The sequence below is a fragment of the Saccostrea cucullata genome, unplaced genomic scaffold (genome assembly GCF_032062105.1).
Source record: "Saccostrea cucullata isolate Sc308-1 unplaced genomic scaffold, CSIRO_AGI_Scuc_v1 ctg1250, whole genome shotgun sequence".
Classification (NCBI taxonomy): Eukaryota; Metazoa; Mollusca; class Bivalvia; order Ostreida; family Ostreidae; genus Saccostrea; species Saccostrea cuccullata.
Genome location: NW_026928546.1, coordinates 119715 through 141229, shown reverse-complemented (window position 1 = coordinate 141229; position 21515 = coordinate 119715). Strand labels below are relative to the sequence as shown.

Here is a 21515-nt window from a genome sequence, read left to right as displayed (position 1 = left end):
TTTCACATCAGGTTTCACGATTGCAGCAACAAAGATGATTACTAATGAGTTAGATTGTTTATATGTATCTTGTTATATGGACTACCTTATAATACAGATTGGCGTTGTTAACCATCAGTTCTATGTCTGTTGTTCTATTACCTTATAATACAGCTTGGCGTTGTTAACCATCAGCTCTACGTCTGTTGTCAGTTGATCTATATCCTCGTATTCCTCCATTTTTAATTTCTGCTGAATTTTCCGAAGGTCAATTGGAGTGGCCACCACTTCATAATAATCAGGAACCGCTCTAAAGGAATTAAACAACACGACATTTAGGTTAATAATACAAGAACCTTTTTATAGAAAAATTCTACAGATTTAGATTATTACAGGTCATTATTTATCAATACAGAATTCCTATACAACTCTAGTGAATAACTTTCTCTGTAGAACCCTTATAAATGTCTCACATATCACCCCTCTATTCAGTATATGACTTCTTGTGAATAACCTCCTTTGTGAGGCCTTTATAAATGTCTCACATATTAACCCCCCTCCCCTATATTCAGTATATGACTTTCTGTGAATTACTTTCTTTGTGGGGCCCTTATAAATGTCCCACATATTAACCCCTCTATTCAGTATATATACATGTACTCCTGGGAATTACCCCCCTCCCCCATATTTAGTATACACTCCCTTGAAATTACCTTCACTTTGGGGCCCTTATAAATGTCTCATATACTACCCCCCCCCCTCCCCCCTCAATTTAGTATATGACTATTTGGGAATTACCTTCTTTGGGGGTCCCTTATAAATGTCCCACATATTGCCCCCTATATTCAGTGTTTACATTACCTCCTTTGCGGGGCCCTTATAAATGTCTCACATATTGCCCCCTATATTCAGTGTTTACATTACCTCCTTTGCGGGGCCCTTATAAATGTCCCACATATTGCCCCCTATATTCAGTATTTACATTACCTCCTTTGTGGGCCCCTTATAAATGTCCCACATATTGCCCCCTATATTCAGTGTATGACTATTTGTGAATTACCTCCTTTGCTGGGCCCTTATAAATGTCCCACATATTGTCCCCTATATTCAGTATTTACATTACCTCCTTTGCGGGGCCCTTATAAATGTCCCACATATTGCCCCCTATATTCAGTGTTTATATTACCTCCTTTGTGGGGCCCTTATAAAGGTCCCACATATTGCCCCCTATATTCAGTCTTTACATTACCTCCTTTGCGGGGCCCTTATAAATGTCCCACATATTGCCTCCTATATTCAGTATTTACATTACCTCCTTTGTGGGGCCATCATAAATGTCCCACATATTGCCCCCTATATTTAGTATTTACATTACCTCCTTTGTGGGGCCCTTATAAAGGTCCCACATATTGCCCCCTATATTCAGTCTTTACATTACCTCCTTTGCGGGGCCCTTATAAAGGTCCCACATATTGCCCCCTATATTCAGTATTTACATTACCTCCTTTGTGGGGCCCTTATAAATGTCCCACATATTGCCCCCTATATTCAGTATTTACATTACCTCCTTTGGGGGGCCCTTATAAAGGTCTCACATATCAGCCTTCCTTCCTCATTTTTGTAAGTTCTTATAGTCTCGTACAACTCTTGACAGATCTCAACCTGGAAATATAAATAAAATGATAGAATTCATCATTAAAAGCAATCAGAATTAGAGAACTTATGATGAATATGTTGGATGTATTGACATGAGTTACTGTAAACTATGGGACTAACTGGATAATTCTTAGTTTTAGATTTCCATGTTATTTATTAGTATTTGTGAACTACTGCCCTTACCAGTTCTAATTTAGCTTAGCAGTTTAGCATCTCTGTAAACTTACTGGATCATACTGAGCTTTGCGTTTGCGTTTTTGTGAACTAGGGGCAGGCGACTCTTCTCTTTCTTCACTCTGTCTCTCACTTCCAATCGTTGAGGTTCTCTTTCTTTTTCCAGGCATCATCTGTGGATAAAAGTATTGATAATGTTAACATCTTACTTCTTTATCAATATTTATGCTGAACAAAGTTCATTTATGCTGAACAAAGTTCTGTACATGTTTTCTTCTAAAAAGATTTTAATTAGTTAACATGGTTAAAGAATTATCATCCAAATAGACCAGGGCTCTCACACCAGTTTTTGGGACTGGGGCCGGGGCCATTCAAATTGGGAAAATTATCATCATTTTGGGAAAAGTTGGATAACACAAATTCATTAAAAAAAAATCCTCAAATTTTGCTTTTTTAGCATTTTATCATCAATGCTAACTATGGTTTGAATAAACAGTTAAACAGAACAAACATGGGTACCAGGGATTTATCAAGGCTGTTTTTACTACCGGTAAACGGTACCTTTCCCATCTTGAAAAAGTTGAAAAATACCCCTTTTTCAGAAAGAAAAGTCTCCAATTAAACGGAGATTATCTAAAACATCGTACTGAAATTTTCCGTTTTGTCCGATTGAAGTTTAACAGCATATCCTAATTCACAATCCTAGTCATTCAAACGCTTTTAAAAGAGAGAGTAGATTATTCAAGCTTCTATTGATATTGATCGGTAAACATGTGCCATGTCCATGATGTCAAAATATTTCCATTTCTAAATTTTTTTCTCTATAACATGTATGATAACCCTTTGAAAGTGAGTGGAGTTGATTTCCTGATAATTCTGCCGGAATGTAAATTAGGCAGGTCGATAGGTCAACAGCTAAGGAGGCCTAATATGCATGCAAATCTCGTGCGCATCTGTCTCTGTGTCTGACGCTAAGGAGGCCAAATATGCATGTAAATCTCGTGCGGCTGCCTTTGTGTTTTACGTCAGTGTGCGAGGACTATTGAAATTGGCATGGAAGTCCTCGTGTAATTTAAATCGATTAGTCTACATTCTTAATGTCTAAGTCTACAATTTTATTTCACAATGAAATGGAAATATAAGGAATCACTGTCTAGTTTTGAGAGTATGCCAGGGACATCAACAATAGTGGGAAACATGGGATAATTTTAGCATAACGGGCAAATTATCCCATGTTTCCCACTATTGTTGATGCCCTGGCATACTCTCAAAACTAGACAGTGATTCCTTAAATATACGTATGCGATTGCAGAGTTAAGAAAAGTGTAGACGAGTAAGATGGAGCTTAAATCACTATGAATCGGAAGAATGGAGTAACAACAAAAACAATGTTAGTAGTGAAACATGAAAAACAGAATTGATTTGTGATAGATATTGAGAGAAAAAATTAAATAAAGTACTGACCTGGTTTAAATTTTTTTTTTTATTTAATATTTTGTCTCAAAAGTGAAATTTTTGAGGCCTTTGTAAAGGTCTACAAATGACCCTCAGAAGCTCTAAGAATGCAGGATTTTGCTCCATTTATTTAAAAAATTTCCAGGGGGGGGCATGCCCCCGAACCCCCCTAGAATACTTGCACCTCCAGCGCTCAGATCGAGCCTGCGGCTCTCATTTTTCCCCTTTACATATAAAACGGTAGTAAAACAAAATAGATAGATAAATCCCTGTAGGCTATTTATGAAAGTACATTAGCTTTGTCATTACTATCTTTGAGTGTTGTACTTACTGCAAGACAGTCGCTAGTCACATAGTCCCGAATTTCCTCGATCACATGGACAACTTTGCTTTCCAATACAGTGCGAGACTGAACATGCCGAAGCGCGGGTATGTTTCTTGGTGCAGCTTACTAATGTTTAAATGAAATGTCTATTTTTGAAACCAAAATGCTGGTTTTTGTCAAAACTACATAACAAGATACACTGCACTCATAGTTGTATACATTTTTGTAAAAACAATAACCTGGTTCCCCGAACCAGTTTACGAATGCATTTGGCGCAAACTAATAAAAAAATAGTAGTACAGTTTCACTTTCATTTGCAAATGTGTTTTGTTTGGGGTTTTTTTTGCGATTAGGTTTGATTGACTGTTATTTTTTAATAAATATTTTACTCTGGATGGAAATTGGGAAATTAACACCTTTCTTTTGGGAAAAAAGGTACCTTTTTTGCATTGGGAACGGGGCCGTTGAACGGCCCCAATTTTAGAGAATCGAGAGCCCTGTAGACAAAAGTTATAATAAAGATTAATCAAACAAAAGTGTTCAATAAAGTTATTATTGAAAACACTTGGCAGAGCAGCGATGTGATGTACAAGCAGGAATAGGAGGCTTTCTCGTGACAGGCAACTTCGTGCCACATATGCCTGCCAATGCACACATTTTTTCCCTGGCTACAGTACACTCTACAGAGAGAAGTTTCAATCAATTTACTGCTTTCCTCTGGTAGCCATAAGCTAAACAGACTTAATTACATATTCCTGGAGTGTCTATGCCCAACCCTGAACTTGTGCCTTGGTGTCAAATATCTTTCAAGAGTTGATGACAAACGCGCTGTTAGCCAGAGAGGACTAGCATAAATCTAGACAGTGTATTGTAAACATTAAAGGACTGCAAATGGAAATGCAAACTATGCGTGAAAAGCTTTCCTGCGCTGACATAGTTTGCTTGAAAATCGATAAACCATTTCAGCGCGTCTAAAACAAAGGAGACTCTCATTATCTGGTTAGCCTTTTTCTGAGTCTTGCTATCAGCAATTTTTTCTTTCAAATCTACGAATGAAAATTGAGGTGAATCCTATACTCACGTGTGTTAATAAATAGCTGGAAGTCTACATTAAGGGCTGCATTGTATTTATTATTTTTCTAAATTCGGTGTGAGTGCAAATCCCGGGAATGAAAACGACGATCTTCGTCTTCGAAGCGCTTAGAACAAATATAAAAATCAAACCTCGTCCGACCTTTTATCCGGATTTCCATACCATCGACTTACCCGCTGGAAATAATGTTTTTGTTCTGTAGAAAGTTTTCATATATTTAATAATTTAATTATTTTATTTTACAGATAAAATTAAAGTAAGAGAACCAATTCAGACCTGGAACTGACAGAAGTTTTACTAACTTGGTGCCTACATGTTATGTTTTTATTCTTGAAAAGTGAAACTGAAAGTAGGTTACACGTCAAAGTGGGAGTTTATAGTAACACCATTTGTGTCCAATCGTAGCTTATTCAGCTGTGATGCGAACCCAATGTCAACAGACACAGATCATGCAGATAGTGAAGATATCGAGCTGTTTAGCATGACCTCGGAAAAACGTCCTCTAGTCCCAGAAGCAAGTGTTGCTTATGAAACAGTCGACTCCACAACACACGTGCAGGATGGACACGCCCAAGGAGAGACCCCAGGGACACCAAAGTTTATCTACATCCTGTCCTTTTTTGCTGCCATTGGTGGGTTTTTGTTTGGGTATGATACAGGTGTCGTGTCCGGGGCCATGCTGCTTCTTCAGCCCGAGTTCAATCTTGACTCCGTCTGGGAAGAGATGGTGGTCAGTGCCACGATCCTGTTTGCCTGTATCTTCGCCCTCGTGGGCGGGCCTCTCAATGACAGGTTTGGGAGGAAGGCAGTTACTGTGGTAGCCAGTCTTGTTTTCACTGGTGGAGCCGTGCTACTTGGCGTCGCACAGAACAAGATCATGTTACTGATCGGGAGGAGTATTTTGGGGGTCGGAATTGGTGAGTCTACAATTGATTATAAGACAGTGTACCATATATCGTATATGATTTATACGTTCATGTACAGTAGCTTACTTAATAGAAAAAAAGTGTATATAGAGATAATTTATATTAGGGTCATTTCAGACCTTGACCTTTGAGCTTGAATAAGTTTTCAAGGTCAAGGGTCACTTTGCTATTTTAAAAGCCCATGTTGTACGAAGTTCACTTTGGGTTTTTTAGTTTGTGGAGGCACATGATTGTTCAATAATTCACAATCTCATACACCATTCATTTTACTATGTGTTTATACACAGTACTGTATGTTTTGTTCTGTACATGTCATCACTAATTATCTCATTTTCATAAAAAAAAAATCAAATTAACCTAATATCCTGTAGGACTGGCCTCCATGACTGTTCCTGTGTACATAGCAGAGTGTGCCCCCGTCCATCTACGTGGGCGACTTGTTACTGTAAATAACCTCTTCATCACCGGCGGTCAGTTTGTGGCCAGTGTGCTGGACGGAGCTTTCAGTTACGACAAGAAAAATGGTTGGAGGTATGAATCAAAGTACTAAAAGTACGGGGACAAGAATCAAAGTATTGAAAGTACTGGACAGAGCAGGAATCAAAGTACTGAAAGTACTGGTCAGCTTGTGGCCAACATGCTAGACGGTGCTTTCAGTTACGACAAGAAAAAGGGCTGGAGATAAGACAGAAAATTTTATCTGTCTCTTAATTTTTTTACCTAAAATAACTTCATCTTTTTAACTTATATCTGAATTATTCAGTGTCATTATAAATATATAATATTTTAACAAAATATTATTATATGTGTTATTCCTGCCAGGTTAGTGATATTGTTTTATTTATAGATGGATGCTAGGGTTAGCTGCTGTACCATCTGCGATTCAGTTTGTTGGCTTTCTATTTCTACCTGAGAGTCCGAGATGGTTGATAAAACAAGGCAGGATAAACGAGGGCCGTGAAGTTTTACAGAAATGTCGCGGAACAACCGACGTAGAGGAGGAGCTAAATGCCGTGAGGGAATCGTGTGAGGAGAACAGGAGGAGGATGGAGGAAACAGGTGAGGAGTTGAGGAGATGATTATGTCTGTACATTTCCACTAACTAATGAGAAGAATACAATATGTATGTATTCCTTACTATGTATTCCCTTTACAATATGTATATATTCCTTTTACAATATGTACATATTCCTTACTATATATACCTTTACAATAAATAACAATATGTATGTATTCCTTACTATGTGAACCTATTCTGTACTTTGTATATGTATTCACATATTCCTTACTTTGTAAACCTATTCTGTACTTTGTATACGTATTCCTTACTATGTAAACTTATTCTGTACTTTGTATACATATTCCTTACTATGTGAACCTATTCTGTACTTTGTATACTTTTTCGTTGTACAGGAAGTGAGAATGTGTTCCTGAAGATCCTGCGGACGCCAGCGGTCAGACGAGCCGTTCTGGTGGGGAGTGGACTACAGCTGATCCAGCAAGTCAGCGGAATAAACACCGTCATGTAAGTCAATAACAAGTCAGCGGAATTAACACCGTCATGTAAGTCAATTACTCTTTAAATTAATGAGAAGAATACACTATGTACGTATTCCTTACAATGTATAACTTTAATCCAGAAAAATAATATTATATTCAGAGTAGAAATGTTAGAAAGCAAAACCCCTTCACAAGTATCGTCAATCCGCGCTAAGTGTTGCATACAGAGTTTAGCAGATTGAACACACCTATGAAACATTACACAGTTTTTGTGAACAAGGCAAGTTGCTCTGTTATTGTTGATGTTTATGATTCACCGGGTGTGTTCAACTGTTGAGTCTGCTCACCATATTTGGACATACTGACAATATACTGTGTGTAAGTTTTGCTTTCGAACATTTGTACTCTGAATTTTCTAGATTATAGTAACTGTTTTAATAATTTTTAATTAATACACAAGATTTCCAATGTTCCTAAGAATTAAGAATAAAATAAAAATCAATCAAACCTGTCCAAAAATTTGAAGTTTCAATAACTTTAAGATGAAATAATATTTTTATGCACATGGATCAATAGATCAAAGGCATATTTTGTTTTTGTCCTATCTGTTTGTTTGTCTGCAAATTTTAACCTTGCCCAGGGATTTTTCACTCACTTTTGGGAATGGGGCCCAGGCCCTTTTAATTGGGAATTTTACGACATTTTATCACTTATTGGGAAATTCTGTTGTATGATGTTTTTCAAGAAATAAATACTTAAGATGAATAAAAATTGAACTTTTACTTACTTATTCAGAACTATGAATCAGAGAATTGATCATTTTAAGAAAGTTTTACCCAAGATTCTTCAAAATTTTCTTCTTTTCATACAAATTTCCAAACCTAAACATGTTTGTATTTTGTGAATTATGTTCAGGTTACCCTCTTGAGTTCTTCTTCTTTCAAAAATTGAATATAGGCAGTTCATTTTTGGGAAAAAGGGAGCAGTTTTGCAATTGGGAATGGGGCCCATATTCGGCCCTACACGGGGTAGTGGAAAATCCCTGTTGCCATAATTTTAAAACCTTGAAAGATAGATACTTCATATTTGGTATGCATACTCCACTAATTAAGCTCTTTCAAATGACACCAAGGTCAATGACCTTGTGACCTTGACTGTGACTTATATGGCAAAAATACCTTTTTTTCTGTAAACTTTAACCTTCACCATAACTTTTGAACCATGAGAGATAGATACATTATATTTTGTATGCATACCAATTCATCAAGTTCTTTTAAATGACACCTGCAAGGTCAATGACCTTGACTGTGACCTATATGCTAAAAATAACTTTTTTCGAATTTTGTTGCCGCCGGGTGCATAGTGTTTCACAAACACATCTTGTTTAATATATTTTATAATAAATTTGTGAAATTGTTACATTGTATCTTCAAATCTGTGTCTATGCATCTTTTAAAAAAAATTGACCTTTAAATCTGTGTTCAGGCCCCTTGATCTCTATATCTCTGATGAAACTGTGGCTTATTAAACTATAAAACTCTGTCAGAGAGAATTTCTTTCCTTTTTAAATCCAATGTACAAAAAGGTATATGTTTTTTTAATGGTTTAACTACAGGTATTACAGCGCCACTATAATAAAGATGACTGGCGTACGTGACACGAGTCTCGCAATCTGGTTGGCTGCTGTGACAGCGGGCGTTAATTTCATCTTTACGATCCTGGGCGTCTGGTTGGTGGAGAGGATTGGTCGGAGGCCTCTGATACTCGCTAGTCTACTGGGTAATACTATTTATCTGTTTTTTTTTTAGAGTTTGAAATTTTGTGAAAAAGAGGTAGATTTGTACAATTTTTATTTTGCACAAGTTATTTTTTTACAATTGAAGATTTTTTTTTTAAATGATTCTCATTTTATGTCACATAAGATTATAGCTGACATAATTTCTGGGTTATTTATTTTTATCGCAGAAAAAGCAATATATACATGTAGATCTTCCCAAAAAAGAACAGATATAATATGGTATTTACAGACAAGTCTAGTAAAAAGACCGTTGAGATTGGCAATATACAAAGAAATGTAGCATTCTTGTCTGGTAATGTGCAAAATTGCAATTCACAGGCATAGCCTGGTAAGTTAAAGCAATATGAGCTACATTTTTGAAAATTTTATTTTACTGTTAAGATGTGTTATCATGATAAATTTGTCTTTAACTTAAACCTTTATGATTAATTGGACTAAATAAAGCAGAAGAAAGACTTCTATATACAATCCAATATATAGTTTGAAATCATTATTGTACAGGACGACAATAATGTAATTTTGATTCAATCAATGCTCATCAATAGTTCTTCCATCACAAATAATAAATGAACAACAGAAATTAACGTTATTTTTTCTGTCATTGAAATACTTATTTACAATTTTGCAACAAAACATTTCGACATCAAAGTTGCAGCTCTTATTGCTTTAACTTTCAATGACAATGGCCTGGTAACTTTTTAATTTCTACGTTAATATTAATTAAACAAGAGGTCCAGGAATGTCCTTTGATATCAAGCAATATTACAAATTTTAGATCTACATGAAAGCTAGTTTATGTTTATCTGCCTTGGGTTGTATTCAATACACCTTGAGGAATAACATGTGGTGTCAGCTATATTGTAATACATGTAGTTATATTTGTAGGTGTGTTAGTTAGCTTGGTGGTGCTAGCTGTAGGTTTTCAGTTAGCTGCTTTCCATTCACCACCCGTGACCTTCACTGAGTCTAATGGTACCTGCTCATCTTACAGGTAAGTTATTTAAGGAATGAAGCTTATTTCAACATTGAAATTAAACTATAAGAAATGAAGCTTATTTCAACTTATGTTTTCCGATATAACATAACTTGGGGCAGTTTACGCTTTATAAACCACGAAGCGGTTTATAAGAAAGCGTAAACTGCCCTAAGTTTTGTTATATTGGAAAACATGAGTTGAAATAAGCTTCATTTCTTATAGTTTAATTTCAATGTAGACAATGAGACAATTTTTCCTCCGGAAAAAGGCTTCAAATTGAGCATTATTTTAAAAGTAACGTCAAGCGGAGTAATACTTTTTTGACGTCACTCATTGTGACGTAGGCAAGTTATGTTATACAAAATGGATAAAACTTTTTATCCAATCAAATGACGTGTTACAACTAAAATTAAATTATAATGAAGTATTCTATGTTGAATTCTGTATTATTTCAAAGAAAACTTTTTAGCCAATCACATTTATTTTTTTTTTTTTTTTGCAATGGCTGACTGATCTTCACTGCTTTGATCTCAGGGTGTTTACTATTTCAGATGGTGTGAAGACTGCACAGAAAATAAACATTGTGGATTTTGTTATGTTGAACTTGGAAAATCCAGGGTTAATGGCTCATGTGTTGCTATGGCGACCAATCAGACAGACGGGGCTGCCTGGGGGCGCTGTGACTCTGACCCTCGACCCCCTGACGTGGTATGGGCCAGTGATTACTGCCCCACTGACTACTCCTGGATGGGACTCCTGGGTCTAGTTCTGTATCTCATGTTCTTCGCCCCTGGTAAGACTATAACATGGTTACATACTGTAATCTACTGGTAAGACTATAACATGGTTACATACTGTAATCTACTGGTAAGACTATAGCATGGTTATACATACTGTAATCTACTGGTAAGACTATAACATGGTTACATACTGTAATCTACTGGTAAGACTATAACATGGTTACATACTGTAATCTACTGGTAAGACTATAGCATGGTTACATACTGTAATCTACTGGTAAGACTATAACATGGTTATACATACTGTAATCTACTGGTAAGACTATAACATGGTTACATACTGTAATCTACTGGTAAGACCATAACATGGTTACATACTGTAATCTACTGGTAAGACTATAACATGGTTACATACTGTAATCTACTGGTAAGACTATAGCATGGTTATACATACTGTAATCTACTAGTAAGACTATAGCATGGTTACATACTGTAATCTACTGGTAAGACTATAGCATGGTTACATACTGTAATCCAAGATCACTAAATTTTCATGACACCTTATTTTCATGAAATAGTCATTGACTCTTTATTGGACTTTTACGTAGTGCCATCTTTTATAGTTGACAGCTTACTTTTACTCTAGATCAATGTGCTGTAGCTCTCTTGCAATAAAATATTTACTCTGTCAAAATTTAATTCAACCAAAATAGTGGGTTTATTTCAAAGCCTAAATCAGTTGTCCTTAAAGAAAGCGACAACCACCCTACCCTCAACTCCCGGTCTGTTGGTGCCTTAACAATATGAGGGGCACTACCTATGACCAAGAGAAATGTGTTCTTATCACCAATGCCACACCTCCATACATGATGCAGGTTTAAATGTCAAGTAAACTGTCAACTGTGAAAGTCAGTGCTTCTTGTAAAAGTCCATTAACGAGACATAATTTCTGCAAATCATTATTATTCATTGATAGAATCGTAAGCAATACTTTAAAAAATGGAAATGAAATTTTCCCCAGTTCATTGTCTCGCATAATTACATGAAAAAAAGAGTTTTTGCCAATAAAAAATGATATACAGTAAATAAGTTTGAGATTGCTAATGGGTCCCATGCCGTGGACTATAAACTCAGTAATTTATCCTTTATGAATTCTAGGAATGGGTTCCATGCCGTGGACTATAAACTCAGTAATTTATCCTTTATGAATTAAGGAATGGGTCCCATGCCGTGGACTATAAACTCAGTAATTTATCCTTTATGAATTCTAGGAATGGGTTCCATGCCGTGGACTATAAATTCAGTAATTTATCCTTTATGAATTCTAGGAATGGGTTCCATGCCGTGGACTATAAACTCAGTAATTTATCCTTTATGAATTCTAGGGATGGGTCCCATGCTGTGGACTATAAACTCAGTAATTTATCCTTTATGAATTCTAGGAATGGGTTCCATGCCATGGACTATAAACTCAGTAATTTATCCTTTATGAATTACAGGAATGGGTCCCATGCTGTGGACTATAAACTCAGTAATTTATCCTTTATGAATTACAGGAATGGGTCCCATGCCGTGGACTATAAACTCAGTAATTTATCCTTTATGAATTACAGGAATGGGTCCCATGCCGTGGACTATAAACTCAGTAATTTATCCTTTATGAATTACAGGAATGGGTCCCATGCTGTGGACTATAAACTCAGTAATTTATCCTTTATGAATTACAGGAATGGGTCCCATGCGGCAACTCAGTAATTTATCCTTTATGAATTACAGGTGGTGCTGTGGACTATAAACTCAGTAATTTATCCTTTATGAATTACAGGAATGAGTATGCCGTGGACTATAAACTCAGTAATTTATCTTTATGAATTACAGGGTTTGGGTCCCATGCTGTGGACTATAAACTCAGTAATTTATCCTTTATGAATTCTAGGAATCATGCCATGGACTATAAACTCAGTAATTTATCCTTTATGAATTACAGGAATGGGTCCCATGCCGTGGACTATAAACTCAGTAATTTATCCTTTATGAATTCTAGGAATGGGTTCCATGCCGTGGACTATAAACTCAGTAATTTATCCTTTATGAATTCTAGGAATGGGTTCCATGCCGTGGACTATAAACTCAGTAATTTATCCTTTATGAATTCTAGGGATGGGTCCCATGCTGTGGACTATAAACTCAGTAATTTATCCTTTATGAATTACAGGAATGAGTCCCATGCCGTGGACTATAAACTCAGTAATTTATCCTTTATGAATTACAGGAATGGGTCCCATGCCGTGGACTATAAACTCAGTAATTTATCCTTTATGAGTTACAGGAATGGGTCCTATGCCGTGGACGATTAACTCAGAAATTTATCTTTTATGAATTCTAGGAATGGGTCCATGCCATGGACTATAAACTCAGTAATTTATCTTTTATGAATTACAGGAATGGGTCCTATGCCATGGACTATACTGTAAGTTATTTTTATGAATTCTAGGAATGGGTCCATGCCGTGGACTATAAACTCAGTAATTTATCTTTTATGAATTACAGGAATGGGTCCCATGCCATGGACTATAAACTCAGAAATTTATCCTTTATGAATTCTAGGAATGGGTTCCATGCTGAGGACTATAAACTCAGTAATTTATCCTTTATGAATTACAGGAATGGGTCCCATGCCGTGGACTATAAACTCAGTAATTTATCCTTTATGAATTCTAGGAATGGGTTCCATGCCGTGGACTATAAACTCAGTAATTTATCCTTTATGAATTCTAGGAATGGGTTCCATGCCGTGGACTATAAACTCAGTAATTTATCCTTTATGAATTCTAGGGATAGGTCCCATGCTGTGGACTATAAACTCAGTAATTTATCCTTTATGAATTACAGGAATGAGTCCCATGCCGTGGACTATAAACTCAGTAATTTATCCTTTATGAATTACAGGAATGGGTCCCATGCTGTGGACTATAAACTCAGTAATTTATCCTTTAGGAATTACAGGAATGGGTCCCATGCCGTGGACTATAAACTCAGTAATTTATCCTTTATGAATTACAGGAATGGGTCCCATGCCGTGGACTATAAACTCAGTAATTTATCCTTTATGAATTACAGGAATGGGTCCCATGCTGTGGACTATAAACTCAGTAATTTATCCTTTATGAATTACAGGAATGGGTCCCATGCCGTGGACTATAAACTCAGTAATTTATCCTTTATGAATTACAGGAATGGGTCCTATGCCGTGGACTATTAACTCAGAAATTTATCTTTTATGAATTCTAGGAATGGGTCCATGCCGTGGACTATAAACTCAGTAATTTATCTTTTATGAATTACAGGAATGGGTCCTATGCCATGGACTATAAACTCAGTAATTTATCTTTTATGAATTCTAGGAATGGGTCCATGCCGTGGACTATAAACTCAGTAATTTATCTTTTATGAATTCTAGGAGAGATTATAAACTCAGTAATTTATCTTTTATGAATTACAGGAATGGGTTTGTGCCATGGACTATAAAATGCAAATTTATCCTTTGTGGGCCAGAAAGTTTGCAATCTCCACGGCAACCAATTGGATCTTTTTTGGTGGTGGCCATGACTTTCTTAACACTGACAGAGAGTATTACTAAGTATGGTGAGTTAACTTTTCAGGGTTTGGGTGAGGTTATCATTATAGAATCATCATTATTTGACTTATAGGTCATAGTCTTCTATCTGTTTATGATAAAATAAATATATTACACAATTATTAAATTATCAGAATGTACTGGTTACTTGTTGGGGAGTTGTTATTTTACAGGTACTTACTGTACAGTTAATTTCTTTTTACGGAAGGATATGGAAATAACGAACAGTATTCAATCTCAACGTCCATTAAACAATATACAAAATAAGAGCAGAGCAAACATTCAAATTTCAGAGGTGGGATATGCCATGGAGGAGTGAGCATCCCCTGCCGCTGTCACACCCGCCGTGTGCTCATTGTCATAATTTGAAAATTACAAAAAATTTCATAAATTTAAGTGTAAAATTTGGACTAACAGTTTTATGAAAAACGTATCAGCATTTATTCAATGATAAATTGTATTTGCTGACAAGGTCATTGTATCGACCATAGAATTTAGTGATGACTAAAAAACTGGATATTCTTGACCATCAACCCCTTGTCAATAATTTACCTCGTTGATAAGAAATTGTTCATACGTAGAGCATGCTCTTGATATGAGATATATATACTCCGTATGCAGGTGATGAAGGTATATTGCTGCATAAGTAGGGAAAGTTAACGAAGGAAAGTTGTCATCACGTTTATCATATAGCTTGGTTGTTAATTACCATTAGTGTCTTTTTCAAGAAAATAACCCAGTATTTTTCTGATATAATATTTTTATCTAAATTCACCAGGATATATCCTACGTAGGAATGGAAATTATCATTATTAATTGACAATACGTCGTCGATATATGTAAATGTCGAGTTGAAGGCCATAGCAAGTGTTTTTCTTTTCACGCATAAGATTTTGCATAAATTCTGCTTCATATGAATATAAAAATAAGTCTGCTACGGGTTATTTTATAGGTACTTACTGTACTGGTTATTTTCTGTTTACAGGTACGTACTGGTTGTTTGTGGGTATCGTTTTCTGTGGACTCCTGTTTATTGTGGCAGCTTTACCAGAGACTAAAGGTAAAAGTCTGGAGGAAGTAGAGACTCTCTTCCAGGGATCCGTGTGTCCGGGCTTCTCCAGGAAATCCCGCAAAACAGAAAATTCCACGTGACATAAAACAAAACCTTCTCCTGACCAGGAAATCACACAAATCAACGTAACACAAAACAAAACTCTTCTCCAGGAAATCACACAAAAAAGGGAATTCCACGTGACATGGAGTTATGTTGGTATAATATTTTTATTCATTATAAATAAAAAAAAAACAAAATAAAGAGTTTAAGATTTAATAGCACTAACCAACAACAATTGATGGACAGTCGACAACGCCCCTCCGGCACGTACAAATCATGCCTCCACGTTGTATGGGATTCCCCTCTCTGTACAACCTAGCAAAGGAAACCATCGCATTAGGTTTATTAAGGACCCTCTCTACAAAATTTGTAGCCCTTCACCGGCAAGTGGTGGCATCTCCATATGAGTGAAAAATTCTCGAGAGGGACGTTAAACAACATATGATCAATCAATCACAACAGTTACTCAAGTTCATGATCGAAGTCAGCCATTATTATTTACAGTAAAACTTATTATTACATGTAATCTGGACATCATTCGTTCCAAAGAAAAAAAAACAGATTATAAACATTCCTGGCTGATAAAAATTTTAAATGTAAACAGGAATTTACTGAAATGAACTGAAAAATGTTATACATTGTAAACATGTGATGTGCCTTTATTATGAAACCTCCAGTTAAACTATATAGTAATATGACATTTTTAAAAATATTCCTATTTCAGCCATTTTTTTAATATTTATGAGTGTAAACATTTAACAGTAATAAAACATTTTTAATTTGAGCTAATTTCATCGATTTTTAATATTTTATTAAACACATAATGCAGTAGATACACCATCCTGAAACCATGCGGCTACATGTAATATTTGCTTAAAAGCTTGGTGAAAGGAATCATTAAAGATTAAAAAACACATAGAAATTTAACCCAACCAGCGTCCATCAAACATGATTGTATATTGTTTAACATCCCTCTTGAAAATTTTTCACTCATATGGAGACGTCACCGTATGCCGGTGAAGGGCTTCAAATTTAGACCTATACTCGGCACTCAGGGCCATTGAGCAGTGAGGGTTCTTTATCGTGCCAGCGCCTACCGTGACACGGGACCTATGTTTTTAAGGTCATATCCGAAAGACCCGTGACTTTCACTTCTAGTGCCAAGCGCTTGGTGAAGGAACAGTCACTACCTTTGTTTACGTCTTAGGTATGACGCGGCGCCGCGAACGAGAATCGAACCCGGGCCTCCCGATCACGAAGCGAATGCTCTACCACTAGGCTACCGTGACCGGTCCATCAAACATGAAATTAAATGTACAATGTACTTTGAACAACATAATATTTTTATTCATTATAAATAAAAAAAAAACAAAATAAAGAGTTTAAGATTTAATAGCACTAACCAACAACAATTGATGGACAGTCGACAACGCCCCTCCGGCACGTGCAAATCATGCCTCCACGTTGTATGGGATTCCCCTCTCTGTACAACCTAGCAAAGGAAACCATCGCATTAGGTTTATTAAGGACCCTCTCTACACTGCACACTAAAGAGTTCTAATTCTATGGTATTTTTCAGAAGTTAGAGTTATCTGCCCTTAGATCTTAATTTCAAAAAAATTAATTTGCAGTATATTACTTAATTATTAATCAATTCAAATTAAAATGATGTAAAAAGGGTCCATAATATATAACAAGTCAGACTTAATCAGAACACAGCGTCTTACATTCCACCCTCTGTACAGGTGCCCGCTTGGAAGGGGTCGCCTCCAGCGAAGGGGTCCCCGCCGGTGATAGAGAAGGGGGTGGAGCTAACACTCCCCGGGGTCCCTCTACACTCAGCCGGAGTCATGTTCTTGACGCGAAGATGGTAGCCCTTCACCCAACACACCTATAAAAGGGGAAACAATGAAAACTTTATTATACTCTTATGGGCGCAAATCTCCCAAATAATATGACAAAAATAAACCGAACAAGAGGCCCTTGGGCCACATCGCTCACCTGAGCAATGTAGCTAGGAAAAAAACATAAATCAGTTTATTTTTGAAAAGTTAAAACCCAAAATGGCCCCAACCAATTCTTAAAAGGGAGAGGGTATGACTTGAATCTACACAAACTTAGGATGCTTGCATATTTCTTTGACTACCTGTGGCTTTATTGCCCTTTACATTTTAAATTACATTGTGCCCCACCCTACCCCCAGGGGCCATGACTTAAACAAAATTGAATCTACACTATGAATAGGACTATTAATGGCTTTGCTATTCCTGAAAAGAAGATTTTTAAAGATTTTTTTCTACATGTTCTATGTAAAACTTGGATTCTATGTTATGGCCCTGCCCTACCCCCAGGGGTGATGAGTTGAATAAACATAAATGTCCACTATCTGAGGATGCTTTCAAAAAATCGGATAATTTATGCCTGTTTATGCCTCTGCTATTCCAGAGAAGATTTTCAAAGAATTTTTTCTACATATTTCTATGTAAAACTTAATTAGGTTTGTGTGGCCCGGCCCTTCCCTCGGGGGTCATGATTTGAACAAACTTGAATCTACACTACCTGAGGATATTTTCCCATAAGTTTCATCTTTCCTGGCAGAGTGGTTCTTGAGAAGAAGATTTTAAAAGAATGTTCCAATATATTTCTATGTAAAACTTTGATCAGCCAGTGTGGCCCCGCCCTACCCCTGGGGGTCATGATTTGAAAAAAAAATTGAATCTATACTACCTGAGGATGCTTCCCTATAAGTTTCATTTTTCCTGGCACATTGGCTCTTCAGAAGAAGATTTGTAAAGAATTTTTCTATATATTTCTATGTAAAAGTTTGGTTGGCCGATCCCCCCTAACAAACCCCTCTCCCCGCCGGATGATGATTTGAACAAACTTGAATCTACACTATTTCAGGAAGCTTTCATATAAATATGATCAATTATGGCTTTGTCATTTTTGAGATTTTTAAAGAATTTACCTATATATTTTTTTGTAAAACTTTGATCAGCCATTGTGGCCCCGCCCTACCCCCGGGGGGTCATGATTTGAAGAACCTTGAATCTACACTACCTAAGGATGCTTACCTATAAGTTTCATTTTTCCTGGCACATTGGTTCTCGAGAAAAAGATTTATAAAGAATTTTCCTATATATTTCTATATAAAACTTTGATCAGCCAGTGTGGCCCCGCCCTACCCCTGGGGGTCATGATTTGAACAAACTTGAATCTACACTGTCTGAGGATAATTTCCTATAAGTTTCATCCTGGCACAGTGGTTATTTGATTTTTAAAACACAGCATCAAATTTTCACTATTTCTGAATTATCTCCCCTTGAATCAGGACGTGGCCCTTCATTTGAACAATCTTGAATCCCCTTCACCCAAGGATACTTTGTAGCAAGTTTGGTTGAAATCGGCCCAGTGGTTCTTGAAGGGAAGATAAAAATGTGAAAAGTTTACGACAACAACAACGACAGACGACGGAAAAATTTTGATCAGAAAAGCTCACTTGAGCCTTCGGCTCAGGTGCGCTAAAAATGGAAACTTACTGTTAGTGTTAGGTTGCTGTGATATTACCTCATTTTGGACATTGACTAGTGCGTACCAAGTGGCACCAAATATGGGTATGAAGCCGCCCACGACAAAACAGTCATTATCGTGTAAAACTGCAAGGACTTTGTATTCTTCTCCCGCTATAGAATCAAAACAAGTTAATGTCAACATTATTGTTGTGTTAGAATAAGACACTGGATAATTTAATCTCTTAACAATTGTATATCGTACTGTAGAACCGACAGGACTAATTACGTTCCTCTTCAGAAATAAGACTCTGTAGATCACTAAATTTTCCCGACACCTTATTTTCGCGAGATAGTCATTGACTCTTGATTAACGAGACAAAATTTTCACGAGTTGTGGTTATTGCTCTATATAATCTTAAGGAATCCTATTATACGCGAGAATTAAATTTTTGCGAGCACACTGTCTCGCGTAATTACGCGAAAATAAAGTTCTCATGAATAAAAAGGGATTTACAGTAATTCACTGTCAACATAATAAACAGACAAACAAACAGCTGAACGGAACTAGAATCGTTGATTACAGGAACAACAAAAGAACTACTGTCCATAAAACTAATTCTGTACAGTCATCTAATTTAGATAGAGGCAAAATATAACAATTATTATCCCTTTTTTCATAAAAAAAATGACTACATTAGTAGAATGTTATGAATATTTACATTTGTTCAGAGGTGAGGGTTAGCGCCCCCCCCCTTCAGCAGTGCCCCTTCGATCCCTTTAATTAGGGTCAGGTCTTGATCACGATGCAAAATTTGACGTGAGATTTTGTAGAAAAGAATACTCATTATAAGAACAGAAGGGCATTATTATCTATATTTAAAACTTAGTTAATTAAGAAAACTGATTCTGTAGGATTACAAATGGCAATAAACTAGTATTAAAAGAACACCTCGTAAATTAATTCATGGAGGATATAAATTAACGGATGAAGGGTACATGTGCCAATGATTTCAACAAATTTTGAGCCACAACGAAATCTAATTATTCCATAAATGAAAAGTACGTTCTGGAAATTGGACACTTTTCCCGTACAATCGATCATCTGCATGATCTGTGTACTGAAAGAAGCCAAAAATGTCCTGCACAGAATCTTAGTAACTTACGTCCATCCCTGACGTAAATATCGTAATCAACAATGTCCTATACAGAATCTTAGTAACTTACGTCCATCCCTGACGTAAATATCGTAATCATCAATGTCTTATACAGAATCTTAGTAACTTACGTCCATCCCTGACGTAAATATCGTTATCATCAGTGTCCTATACAGAATAATAGTAACTTACGTCCATCCCTGACATTAATATCGTAATCATCAATGTCTTACACAGAATAATAGTAACTTACGTCCATCCCTGACGTATATATGGTTATCATCAATGTCTTACACAGAATATTAGTAACGTACGTCCATCCCTGACGTAAATATCGTGATCATCAGTGTCTTATACAGAATCTTAGTAACTTACGTCCGTACCTGACGTAATTATTGTAATCATCAATGTCTTATACAGAATATTAGTAACTTACGTCCATCCCTGACGTAAATATCGTTATCATCAGTGTCTGATACAGAATCTTAGTATCTAACGTCAATCCTTGACGTCAATATCGTTATTATCAGTGTTTTTCACAGAAAAATAGTAGCTTACGTCCATCCCTGACTTAATTATTGTAATCATCAGTGTCCTATACAGAATCTTAGTAACTTACGTCCGTACCTGACGTAAATATCGTTATCATCAGTGTCTTATACAGAATCTTAGTAACTTACGTCCATCCCTGACGTAAATATCATAATCAGCAGTGTCCTATACAGAATCTTAGTATCTAACGTCAATCCCTGACGTCAATATCGTTATCGTCAGTGTTTTTCACAGAAAAATAGTAGCTTACGTCCATCCCTGACTTAATTATTGTAATCATCAGTGTCCTATACAGAATCTTAGTAACTTAAGTCCATCTCTGACGTAAATATCGTAATCATCAATGTCCTTTACAGAACTTAAGTAACTTACGTCCATCCCTGACTTAATTATTGTAATCATCAGTGTCTTATACAAAATCTTAGTAACTTACGTTCACCCCTGACGTAAATATCGTAATCATCAATGTCCTTTACAGAATATTAGTAACCTACGACCATCCCTGGCGTAAATATCGTTATCCGCCACACATAGGCAATACCCCCTCCATAACGTATCGTGTGTCGTGGCGCCCCCTACACTCCCTACCAACAGAAGAAACAGCCCCAATGTTGTCATGACATCTACAAAGTACTAACGTGACCTCTACAAAGTACTAAGCTGACCTCTTGTAGATAAAAATATAGTCCCCCAGACGAGGAACTGTTTCTTATCTTTCTGCAGTGCTCTGTATTGTACGAATCGTTACAAAGAAAGTAAATTTACATGGAGTGCTGCAGTTTCAAATCAATTGTGATAATTATTTACAGGTCGCAGAATTAAGGACTTTTTAACAATATTTTTCTGTAAATAAAAAAGTGTTATAACTTCATATCTAAATATATTTAGACACTTTAAGGGGGGCGATCCGGACAACAGGTTAAG

The 21515-nt window shown here is 36.3% G+C and overlaps 3 protein-coding genes across 7 annotated transcripts in view; 1 reads left to right on the top strand and 2 right to left on the bottom strand.

The window, feature by feature from the left end:
* Positions 1-4797, bottom strand: part of LOC134277886 (protein polybromo-1-like) — a 62693-nt gene extending 57896 nt beyond the window's left edge. Inside the window, exons 1-4 of the mRNA XM_062760178.1 lie at positions 4671-4797; positions 1863-1982; positions 1544-1641; positions 142-289 (exon numbers count right to left, since the gene is read on the bottom strand). Of these exons, the coding sequence (XP_062616162.1) occupies positions 142-289; positions 1544-1641; positions 1863-1982 (366 nt within the window). The 5' untranslated portion in view covers positions 4671-4797. The remainder of the gene's footprint in view (positions 1-141; positions 290-1543; positions 1642-1862; positions 1983-4670) is intronic.
* Positions 4798-4850: 53 nt separating this feature from the next.
* The window catches only part of LOC134277892 (proton myo-inositol cotransporter-like), a 34453-nt gene continuing 17788 nt past the window's right edge, over positions 4851-21515 (top strand). The window contains exons 1-8 of one of the 5 annotated variants that reach the window (XM_062760185.1): positions 4851-5599; positions 5980-6139; positions 6456-6667; positions 7022-7133; positions 8724-8887; positions 9792-9897; positions 10434-10675; positions 13173-13218. In XM_062760185.1, coding sequence (XP_062616169.1) covers positions 5113-5599; positions 5980-6139; positions 6456-6667; positions 7022-7133; positions 8724-8887; positions 9792-9897; positions 10434-10675; positions 13173-13218 — 1529 coding nt within the window. In that variant the 5' untranslated portion in view covers positions 4851-5112. Of the gene's footprint in view, positions 5600-5979; positions 6140-6455; positions 6668-7021; positions 7134-8723; positions 8888-9791; positions 9898-10433; positions 10676-12121; positions 12244-12894; positions 12959-13172; positions 13222-21515 lie in introns of those variants that run through there. The other 4 variants (XM_062760183.1, XM_062760187.1, XM_062760188.1 and 1 more) reach the window with 4 other exon arrangements.
* Positions 16755-21254, bottom strand: LOC134277894 (uncharacterized). The gene is made up of 4 exons (XM_062760191.1): positions 21086-21254; positions 18941-19056; positions 17101-17264; positions 16755-16865 (listed from the first exon to the last, which is right to left on the bottom strand). The coding sequence occupies exons 1-4, from the start codon at positions 21207-21209 to the stop codon at positions 16772-16774; spliced, it is 498 nt and encodes a 165-aa protein (XP_062616175.1). The 5' UTR covers positions 21210-21254; the 3' UTR covers positions 16755-16771.

Coding starts and splice junctions, on each gene's coding strand:
- LOC134277894 (XM_062760191.1), bottom strand. CDS start 21,209: ATGACAACATTGGGGCTGTTTCTTCTGTTGGTAGGGAGTGTAGGGGGC. Junction 19,057..21,085: donor TATTTACGCCAGGGATGGTC/GTAGGTTACTAA, acceptor TTGATTCTATAG/CGGGAGAAGAATACAAAGTC. Junction 16,866..17,100: donor ACCTGTACAGAGGGTGGAAT/GTAAGACGCTGT, acceptor TTCCTTTGCTAG/GTTGTACAGAGAGGGGAATC.